This window comes from Centrocercus urophasianus, unplaced genomic scaffold (assembly GCF_019232065.1).
Source record: "Centrocercus urophasianus isolate 14NV4802_14NV808 unplaced genomic scaffold, USGS_Curo_1.0 seq_16, whole genome shotgun sequence".
Taxonomy (NCBI): domain Eukaryota; kingdom Metazoa; phylum Chordata; class Aves; order Galliformes; family Phasianidae; genus Centrocercus; species Centrocercus urophasianus.
This window is the reverse complement of record NW_024884711.1, coordinates 24,535,966-24,547,319: the sequence shown is the minus strand read 5'-3', so window position 1 is coordinate 24,547,319 and position 11,354 is coordinate 24,535,966. Positions and strand designations below refer to the sequence as shown.

The 11,354-nt window shown below is 45.1% G+C and overlaps 1 protein-coding gene across 3 annotated transcripts in view; it reads left to right on the top strand.

The window, feature by feature from the left end:
* Nucleotides 1-1,253: 1,253 nt before the first annotated feature.
* PPP1R9A (protein phosphatase 1 regulatory subunit 9A) overlaps nucleotides 1,254-11,354 on the top strand; it is a 131,605-nt gene continuing 121,504 nt past the window's right edge. For all 3 annotated transcript variants that reach the window (XM_042816540.1, XM_042816539.1, XM_042816537.1), the window contains exon 1: nucleotides 1,254-2,873. In XM_042816540.1, the coding sequence (XP_042672474.1) occupies nucleotides 1,413-2,873 (1,461 nt within the window). In that variant the 5' untranslated portion in view covers nucleotides 1,254-1,412. The remainder of the gene's footprint in view (nucleotides 2,874-11,354) is intronic.

The window sequence follows — 11,354 nt, the reverse complement described above, 5'->3', positions numbered from 1 at the left end:
GGCGGGTGGGAGCGCGGCTGCAGCGGGGTGCGGCGGCTCTCCTCCCCCGCGCTGCCGCCACGGGTGTGCGTGCGGAGCCGTGTCGGTGCCCCGGCCGCCGCCGCCGCCTGCAATGGCGTTGAGGCGCCGCGGCGGTCGCTGCCTCCTGTCGGGCGGGCGGCGGCAGCGCTCCTGCGGAGAGCCCGAGGAGCGGCAGGGGCAGCGCTGAGGAGGGCGCTGGCGGAGCCGCGGCGGCTCCCGGCCGGGTAAGGCGGCGTAGCGCGGGGTGGGCGACGCGGGGGAGCCCGGCAGCGCGTTTTCGTTAACCGGGGCTCGGCCGGGCGAGGTGCTGCTCGCCGGACCCGCGCCCGCCCACGAGGAACCGCCGCGGGGCTCCGAGCCGTCCGCTCGGTTTAAGTTCCTTTCCATCGGCGTCGCCGCCGATAGCGGGTCGGTGCGCGCCCGCGCTGCGGGGCCTCCATCCGCTCCCGCGGCGATCCGCCACCCGCTCGGATCCGGGCAGCGGCGGCCGCCGTCCCGCAGCGCCCAAGACGGGCTGGCGCGCACGGGCGGCGGAGGCGCGAAGCGAGCTGCGGCGGGCGGGAAGCCCTGCGGGCCGGCAGCCACCAGGTGCGGGCCGGGCTGCGCGGGGCCGGGCGGGGTGCCGCGGCGCTGCTCGGCACCGGGCAACTTTGTGCGAAGGGATCGCGTTTCCCCGAGCGCCGCTTCGGGCGAGGGCGCTAACGGCGGGTTCCCTCGGGCTGCCGGGTCTGCTTTGGAAGAGCCCCTGAGCGCGCGTTGAGTGTGATGGTATTCGTGCCTTTACGTTCCTCTGAGAGAGCGCGGGTTGCGGACTGCCTCGGGGAGCAGAGCCATTTGCACGGATTGCTTTGCATTACTGTATATATATTGCTGTAGTTTTATGTGTGTAACTCAGACGTTTGCGATGTCTTACTTTTAGAAAAGCTCAATAACAGAAGTAGCGATGTTTCTCATAGTGTGTTGCCTTTCCCGTGTGTGTGTGTTTGTGACACGATACTTCTTGGGAAATGACAATCTGCTCTCACACTATGGAACACCGAATTTGCAGTGAGAAAGTTCTCGTATGTTTGTGTGTCATTAGGTTGTGTTTTTTACGTTATTTTTAGTAAATACGTCAGATAACTAAAGGGAGATAATGGCTTAGATTAAAAGAGGAGCAAGTGCATGGCATGATTGAAAACACCCTACTTTCTTTTGCAGGTTGAGCCTGCCGCTGCTCTGGGAAGGCCTGGGCTGTGCTGCTGTGCCCGAGCTGGGTTAGCCCCTGCCTCCTGCCCTGCTGGGGATGGCCCTGCCAGGGGGCAGCACCTCCTGAGCCCGGGCTGGAACGGCTCACTTGAGTGCGGCTCTGTGGAAACTATGTGAGCTGGTTCTGCTCTCCTGAAGTAAACATGATGAAAACGGAGTCTTCGGGAGAAAGATCGACCCTCCGAAGTGCCTCTCCTCACAGGAATGCTTACAGAACTGAGTTCCAGGCGTTAAAAAGCACCTTTGACAAACCGAAATCAGATGGAGACCCAAAAACGAAAGAGGAAGGAGAGGCCTCTCAGAGCAGGGGGAGGAAATATGGCTCAAATGTCAATAGGATTAAGAACTTATTCATGCAGATGGGCATGGAGCCCACTGAAGGTGTTGGAGCTGCCCCCAAAACCAGGGGGAAGGGTGGCCCTCCATCACCTCAGAGACGAAACAGGCCCAAAGAGTTTGTAGAGAAAGCAGATGGTTCAATTGTAAAATTGGAATCTTCTGTTTCAGAGAGGATTAGCAGGTTTGACACCATCCATGATGGCCCTTCTTACTCCAAGTTTACCGAAACGCGCAAGATGTTTGAGCGCAACGCTCATGATGTGGGACACTCCAATCGCTATTCCCCAAAGAAGGAGAGGGCGGTTTCCAGCGAGCTGGCAGAGGAGTGGTGCAGCTCCAAGTTGCACAGGGGCAGCACTGACTCCCTGGACAGCCTCAGCCCCAGGACGGAGACTGTCTCTCCAACTGTGAGTCAGCTCAGTGCGGTTTTTGAAAACGCCGACTCACACAACGTTGTTGTTTTGGAAAAGTCAGAGAACAATGAAGAATACTCCGTAACCGGTCACTACCCGCTCAACCTGTCATCCAGCGTCACTAACATCTCCTCCCCTGTTGCAAACCTTGAGGGCTTCAGTCCTTTGAAGGATGCCGGCACGTGGTCTCCGCCAGCCAAGCAGGGATCCGGCACGATGTCTGCTGAGCACTCTCAGCATAACAGTGCGCCTCCTGCACTGAGACAGAAGGCGACCACAGGCACTGTGTCGGGTTCAAAAACAGCCGAAGAAGTCAAGAAGAACACAGAACCAAGTGCTGATTCTGTTGAGAGCCCTGGGGTCAGTCAACAGGATCTGGTGCTTGACCGCGAAAAGTCTGCGGACAGTTCTGCAAGGAGTAAGGCAAAAACAGATGCAGAAATTTTGTTGCGACAAAAGGAACATTCAGAAAATGCAGAGAGTACTGCTGATAGACCTGAAGCTGCAGAAATACAAAGAAATTTAGTTTCAGGGGGTGATTTGGCAGCAGATGCTGCTTCAGACACTGCTGAGACCCATTATGATGAGGCAAGTGAGAAAGAAGTGCATGAAGATGGGAATAATTTCCAGAGTTCCCACGTGTACATGCATTCTGACTACAACGTGTATAGGGTACGATCGAGGTATAACTCTGACTGGGGGGAGACAGGGACAGAACAGGATGACCAGGATGACAGTGATGAGAATAACTGTTACGAACCTGATATGGAATACTCGGAGATTAATGGATTGCCAGATGAAGATGAAATCCCAGCCAACAGAAAAATACAGTTTAGCCGTGCTCCGATTAAGGTAAAGTTTCCTTCATTCTTTTCCAGCAGTTTGGTTCATTTTCAAAGACAACTTGTCTTGAAATACATTCTGACAATTGAACTTGTACTGATTGTGGAGGATCTTTTGATAGCCTTTTTTTGCAGTCAGCCTGTGAGTATAATCCTAAATGAAGTAAGCAAGCTGAGCTCTGATTAGCTTGTGTCATTTCCTAGGTTGCTTGGTGGCTATCTGAGCTCGCTGAAATTGAGAATGGAGGTTCGGGAGTCTGGAGTCTGAGAATTGTAACATGCGTATTTTGATGGACAACTGAACTGTAATCACATGGTGAGCATAGGAGAGGGTGTTTGGTGGCCTTTGTGCTGGTTGTTGTTGTTTTTTTTTCTGTTGAAACTTCAGCTTCTTTAGATTGGATGGCTTTGCTTCAGCTCTCAGATATTCCAAAGTCACTGTGTTTACACACTGTGCCATGAAGTACAGTGTGCTGTCGTAGAGTGGCTCTGTCTCAGTAGCAGAGGGCAGTTACTGTTCTGCATCTGAATTAGTATCACCTTTTCTAGTAGCGTTTTTACTTCTTAAAACCTTATTAAATCTTAATATGGGTATTTAGTGTATGCCAGTGCAAGTAAGGAGGTACAGAAAGGTGGAAGTCAGCTGCCTGTAACACCTAGTGAAGGCAAAGTTTCTTGCAGAGTTCTTCCAGGTGTGTTCTTGAACACCTTGAAACTGCAGGCAAGAATGCAGACTATTTCGGGTATTTTCAGCTAGAAAGAAATAACTAGTCATGTTTTTGTAGCAGTATTTCTCTGTGGAGTCCTGGAGTTATGTATAGAAGCACTTTATTTCCATGTTATGTTTAATGAACATCCAGAAACAGTCATTTTTTTCAGAAAGGGCTCTTGAAAGGCTAAATGGGGTGAAGTACTTGAAGTGTGCACATTTTTAAATCAAAGATCTTTCGCCAAAATGCACTTTATTGTTTCTGTGTGAGTTCAGTAATGAAAATTACAAAGTCAACTAAAAAAATTTTACTATTGAATGTGAAGTAATGTTGTTTACAAAACTTGTGTTTGCACCACCTGTGGTTTGTATTAGCGTAAGGTATGCATAGCTGTGCTAGGAAACCTCAATCTGAATGAAGCAAGCAAGTTTTGGCATCCATTAATTGTGGTATGGAGAAAGGGGAATGGCCGTGTGCTCTTCGTGCTTGGAGGGGACCATTCTTCAGACTGAAACAAAATATTCAGTGCCAAAATAATGGATTTTTTGTTGTTAGTATTTTATTCAGGCTGGTGTCATTGACCAAAAATTCCAGCAGTGTTTGTGCTCCCTCTGGATTATTCGTGTAATTAAGTGAGCTGAATTTCTTTAAATTTTTTGGAGATGAAGCAGAGAAAACTTCAGTTACACAGGATTCTGGAAGGTGCCCCCTCCCTCTCCTTCCCCTCTTCTGGCTGCACTAGCACATAAGATGACTTCTCTGTCTTCTAGAAGCAGTGAACACAAATTGGCTTTATTATGTTTATTATAGATAGGAAAGATAAGAATTTGGAAAGCAACCACAGTGATGTTAGTACGGATGGTAGGGTTTTCTGCCCTTGCTGCTTTGAAAGGGCTCAGAGGAACACTGAACAGGGGTGCGTTGCTGTGCTCTGTCTGAATTATTGTCAAATATTCTCTTGTTCTTTAGGTAAAACCTTTTTCTGCTCAGGAGCTTCATGCTATGTTTATGTCATATTATATATTATCAAGTGATAATAAGAGTCCATCAGAAAAATGCTTGAATAATGAAAGAGTATACCTGTTGTGGGTTTTGGAATAAGGCATTCTTGCTTGCCCAAAGTAAAAGAATCGTATCTTTAATTCTTTTAGCATCTTCACTGTAGCCAGGAGGAAAGCAGAATAAAAGTTGCATTGAGAGAAAGCAATGCAGGAGGGGTGATGTGCTGTGTCCTGTGTCCCTCAAGCACATGCAACCTGTTGGCCACATGGGGAGGAAGAAGCGAGACCTCACAGGAGGAGGAAGTATAGCCAAGTCATGGAGGACAGCAAGCTGCTTGCCTGCCCTTCCCCATGGCCTGCCTGGCTGTGCTGCTGCAGGCAGGGAGCTGGGATGGCAGCTGGGGACAGAAACTTGTCCCTGTGGGCTCCTGTGTGGCCTCTTTGATGGCCTCACTGATTCAGGACGCTGCAAGGAGGCTGAGAGCTGCCTTTGAGGAGCAGCTTCTATCCAGCAAATACCTATCAGTGATCAGTGCACAGAGTCCTCCAGTCCCCCCTTGCATTTGTACCATACACATTCAGCAGGCAGGCCACTTTAGCTGTATGTTGCAGGGATGCCTGCTAGCAGAAAAGTGTAAGAATTTTTCCAGTTTTGGCCATTTCATGTATTAGAGAGAATATCTTCTTTCATTAATACTTATCTGAAACTTTGCCATATACATACTGCGTGTGAGAGAGGAAAACACAAAGCAATTTAGGCGTATTTTCTGAACTGCTGAAAACTGTTAAGCCTTTATTAAAATGAAGCAATTTGTGCTTAAATGCTCCGGTAGGTAGCAGTTCCACCCAGTGCTGATTTCACAGTATCATACCTCCATTTTCCTACAGGTGAGCTTTGAAATAATAAAATCAGAGTGTGAATTTGTAACCTGTGAAATGAGTGGGTAGTATCCTAAAGTTGTTACTCGAGGGTCTCAGCAGCAGAAACATCTTTGAGTCAGTAATGTTTTTTTTTTTTGTTCCGTGCAAATTTTCAGGGAGGTGTCTAAGAAATACATGAAAAGAATGCTAAGATGGAAGAGCAGAGATTCTGCCACCACTTAGGGGAACTGCTTTGTTGCATTAGTGGAGATGCTTTGGACTATGGCAAACATTGAGATACAGACAGAAAGGTGAACAAATAAAACCTTATTCATCCAACTGAGGAAAGATTGAATTCTGCTTATCACCTGAGCAGGAAACTGGTTTGGAAATTTGCTCTGGAAAGAAGCACACAGGACAGTGGATACGGGAAATTCCTCTGTTGCAGACTGTGATTCACTGTCACCCATCCTATGCTCCATGGGACCTCACTGTAGGTCTGTGGGGTTATGCTGACCTCAGCTCTCCTGCAGTTGGTGGCTGCATGGGACTGTCCCTGTCTGGGTGAGTTTCTTGGTTCTTGGAGCACTGCTTCCCTGCTCTGAGCAGGTGTGCGCTCTGTGCTGATCATAGAAACGTTCTAAAGGGAGGCAAGGAGGAGCTCCTAGTGGGAGTGAGCATGAGTCTGCATGTTGCTGAGCAGGGTTTGTGCACATTGATTGCATGTGGAGTGTCTGCATAGCAATATGGAGGCCTTGGTCAGCCCTGGATTGTTCTTGTGAGGTGTTTAGTATCTGCTCAGTGGCAGAGCTGAAACTCCCAAGTGTAAGAAGTGAAAACGTTCTGTAGGTGTGATGAGAAAGAAATGTAATCAAGTGATTTTCTCAGGGATGGTTTTCTACCAAAAAAAAAAGGAAAAGCATGGAATTTCTGTGGCTTGTTGGCTATTTGTTGAGTTTTGCTGGGTTGCCTGGGAGTTCAGTTATATGCTGCATCCCAGACATTATGGGATTATTAGACAGGGCTGGCCAGCAGCACGATTCATTAACTCTTAATTTCCATTTGTTGAAGTGTGGAAAGTGTATTAATCGTCCACGTGTATCATAGACTTTTTTTAAAAAGAACCATCTTTCCTCCATCTTGGATAGAATTAGGGTGGAACGTTAATGCCTACCTCTCTTCCTCCTTTCAATTCTGGTGTACCAATAGCTGATGGTTGCATCTCCAGCAGATACCCTATTTCTTGCACAAGGAATGTGATAAACCAGTCAAAGCTGCTTGCAGAAATTGATGTCTACTGCACGGACTGTGCCCAGCATGGCTGAGGGCTGGAGGGTTGGGCAGGGAGCAGGCAGACCACCGGGTGGGTGGGAGGGAGCTCGGGGTGCAAGGATGGCGCCATGCAGTTTCAGGATTGCACAAAGCTTCCTTGGGGGACCTTGTATTGTAGGATCTATGGGAGAGGACTTAAAGGGAGTGAAGCATGTTCAGTGGATGGGACATCCATACTGCATCTAATTTCAGACAGAAGAGTTAGAATCTGTGGTGTCCATGCTTCATGGGCTGCTCCTCCCTCTTGTTGTTCAATGTAAGTACCGCATTTCAGCTTTCCAGATTGTGTTTTGTTCCCATCGTCATCAGCAATCTGAATTTGTGCTTCACTCTTTTTTTCATGTGAGCCTCTGAAGAGGTTTTCCCAGAAGTGCTGTGACTGAAGATCAGTTTAAATATAAATGACATTTATATCTCTCGTCGTTTTTAAATTTCTTAGGAACTGCATGCTGTTTTTTTCTCAGTAAATAATCAATTCCAGGAGTACCTTTTTTTTTCTTTACTTATTCCTCTTTTTATCTCACTAACCCTTATTCAAGTTTCTAAATGCTGGTGAAGAGTGAATCTGAAACAGTTTGACACTACAGTCACTTTGGTAATTTTTGCTGTCCAAAATATTGACCAGTTAACATAAAAATAAAGTATACTTGCAATGTTGTCAAATTTTAGTGTTGAAAAAGAAAGTATTTCTTTGCTGATTCAATGTTTAGTGTGGTATTTATCCACTGTTAAAATCTTGATCAAGTGTTTTTTTGGTTCAGAGCAGTCATAAGTGAAGGTTACTTTCCCACAGACAGTAATGGTCCCAGGTGCCCACCTTGCCAATGCTTCTAATTGTGTTTTACTTGAGTGACTATGGAATTGGGTTTAGATGATCTCCATGTGTCCCTTCCAGCCTGTGAGCTCATGGTTCTGTAAATGAAGTGGTCCTGGTGCATCTTAGGCGCTTCTTGAAGGCAGATGTCAAAGGAGAACTTGCAGAGGGATCCTCAGGCTATCTGATATTTAAAACGAGTAGTTTGGTTTTGAATGGGTTATTTAGGAATCCTTACAGAGAAATATGGATGTGCAGCTTTGTTCTGAAGCCACTGGAAGAGCGTTTCCTTTCCTTAAATCTCCTTCTGCTGTGTCTGTTATTTGCTTACAACAGGAGGAATGGAAGGCAGCTTTGACTGTACTGAGGGACATGGTTTAGTGGGAAATACTGGTGGCAGGTGGATGGTTGGTCTGGGTGATCTTAGGGGTCTTTTGCAGCCTTACTCATTCTATGACTCCATGAAACTAGGAATTAAGTGGGCTTAGGCTCTGTTGCCAATTTCTGCGGTAATACTGAACGTGACACTGAACCTTTATGCAGATGTTTGAACTCCGTAAAGCAAGCAGAAAGTTGTTTAACAGCTCTGTTAATTTTCAGTTCTAAAATAGCTTGGGGTACTGAGCTCATGCTTAGGTAGCTTGAAACACACTGTGTAAAATGGCTTTATGCGTTTTTTCAGGTGCTACAAACTGTGGGAAAATCTACAGACTAAGTAGTAATAAAATGTGCTATATTGCAGAGATAATGATGCAAACTTTGACTATTTGTGAAAGTTAACAGCTTAAAACTAGCTTCTTTGTTCTGGTAGTAGAATATATGGAGTATTTCTGGGACCAAGCTCTATATTTCAGTTACGTTTGTTACAAGAAATCTTGGCAAAACATTTTGTATATTTTGTCAGGGAAGGGAACAAAAAGTTGGCATTTTCCTGTAAAAAGGCTGGATGCTCTCAGGTAGAGAGCAGCAAGATGAAACATTACAGAGCAAGTTGCTATTTTGGACATTAAAAGGCAAGTCTCTTCTGCATAGTTATCTCATGTGAAGTACGTTATTGAGCTGGAATTGTATGCTTTCTCTGTCTGGGAGCCTTGGCACATGATAATTTTAAATGTGGAAGAGTTTTCTCATATTAAATATAGAGGAAATCATATTGGAGCACAGTGGATGGAATAAAGCTATTTGTCTATCACAGAGTGTTGTGGAGACTTGAATTGCGCTGCTAGGGCCAGGGACCAGTTATTCCTGGCTGCTGTGTTCATACGCAGATAGTGAACTAAACAGAAACACTGTTCCTTTGAACTTGGTTTTATAAGCACTGAGGACATTCTAGAAGAGCCATTTGTAGAAAAAGAGTTTGCACTGAGTGATTGATTGAATGAATCAGAGGTTTATGTGGTTCAAATTGAAAGGGTTTCCAATTAAAGGTTTTGAATTTCAGATATGCCGACTGAGAAGCTGTAGGGAAATGGATTGAAATGAGGTAAACCAGAGCACCAAGGGAGCTAACGGTGGGGTTCTTGGAGCCTCTCACATTCAGAATATGCATTCCAGAAAAAGGCAGAGTACATGAGCCGAAGAATTGCAGATCTGACTACGAGAGAAGTCAGCCAAAGAGAATAGCAGAAGCTAGCCAAGAATTTGCAAGGAGTGGCAAAAGTGGTTGTTGAAAAAATGGAAGTTGCCATAGAGTTCAGAAGTTTTAAAGCGTGAATAAGATGGTGCCAGAAGTCAAGCAGAGTTTGACCTTGTAAAGGAAAATAATCTGACTAGTGAAAAGCTGTTTATCCATTGAATATATAACAGGAGGGGAAGTGAGACATCACGCAGTAAGCGTGAGGTTATGGTTAGAGCTATCACTCTACAGTACACACAGTGTAATTGTGCCTTCTTTTTTAGTACAGTTGGTCAGGTGGAACATGGAGTCAGGGTTTAGAGTGAAATAAATGTGCAAGAACAAACTCTTGCAGTGAAAGTTCTTGTGGTGAAATGAAGATGAACAGAAGTTCTAGCACTCAGGTTGGATGGTGGTTGGAAGGAAGAAGTTGTATTTCAGAAAGTCTTCTAAAATACATTTCAAAACAAAAAGAAATACAGCAATTTAAAAATGGAGATGGGATTTAACTGTAAAAGAGCAAACACTGGCTGTTTATCAAAACATACTGAAGAGATGCTTTTGGCAGCTTGAAAATTATTAATCTCTTTTTCTGTCTTATAGCAAAGCAACGAAGAAAAAACGAATAATCAAAGGCAGGGAGGCAAATGGAAAAATAGATTACATCTGGATGAATTAATGAGAGGTAGTGTATGTCAGGTTAAATTAGTGTCTGCCTTTGATAAGATAGAGCAATTGAGAAATTTCAGTAGTCCTGTCTTAGGAGGCTGGAGCATGCTAGCGGCAGTTGTTCATGTCAGCAAGTGGGGAGCCTTAGCATTGCATAGAGGGATTGTGGTAAAATAAGTGTGACTGCGAGGACTTGAGTTGTGGATATGGATTTATGGGCTGCGCAGTTTGACTGCGAACCAGTGACTCTTTTGTAGGGAGGGAGAATTAGGGAGAAAGCCACTCTGTGAGTAGCTTGCACAGAACAACAGCGGGAACCCGCAGTGTGATGCAGCTGTGAGGAGGGGAAATGGAATCCTAGGTACTTGAAGCAACATGTTTTGGTAGCGGCAGGGAATTCTGGATGTCCTTTTGTAACTCAATAAGGAGACTTCATCAGGACTGTCGTGGATTTTACCTCAGATGCGTGAGTTTGGAGGAGAGCTGCAGCAACTTGATGCTCTTAATCTTCCTTTTTCTTGGTTAGTTCTATCGTAAAACAGGAGGCTTAATAAATTTACCTTGCTCAGTGAGGGATGGCAAAGTCTGAAAAAGAGCATAATAGCATCTCTGATATATTCATAAAGAAAAACACTTGAGGACTAAGAGGCAGTGTTCCTCTTTTAAGGTGGAATTAAGTATTTTCCAGCTAAGATTAAAGAGTTGTAATAGCGAGCAATGGCACAGGCAATTTCCTTCTCTTTTCTTATGGTTCTAATAGGCCATTGTATTGTCTAGCAATGTCTATTAATTCTCCTCAGGTATGGAATTTCCTTCAGCACTATTGAACTTACAGGCCATGAATAATCTATTAAAAAAGTAGCTGCTATTCCCGCAGTTAAATGGTACAAAATGATACCTGTTGTTCTCAGGTGTCCTTTTTATATAGTGAGTATTCTAGTGAGAGCTGAAGCTAATTTTACTCACTAAATTGATTCAAGAGATCCGTGAGCTCCCTCAGATATTTCCATACAGTAGAGTCAGTGGAAGGTGTGAATGCAGAATTCAGCTGTGTGCTCCGTGTGCTCTGTGTTAGCACACCTGCAGCAGTGCTTCTTACCCTGTGCACATCTGTAACTTTTTCATGTTCTTCTCTGCAGTTTCTATCTACCTGAGTATTCAGTGCGTAATCTCAAGGACGTGAGATGCTGGTTCATGTTGAAAGGATATTTTTTTGTATTCACTCCATGCTGTATGTAGGCCTAGTGCCTTTAATTTCATAGCGTGTCTTACTATTCATGTTATTTTTCAAAAGCAATAAAGCCACAGAGGCTCCTGAAAGTCATATTACCAAACTCCTGCCTAATTCAGCTAGGTGTCGTGGTCTTCATGGTAAACAAGCATAGCAACGTTTTGTCCGGGTTTTAATCATTTTTGCATCTTTTAAATTTGCAGTCATTTCTTAAGATGGACTGGCATATTTAGGTACTCACATATTTAATCAGAATCT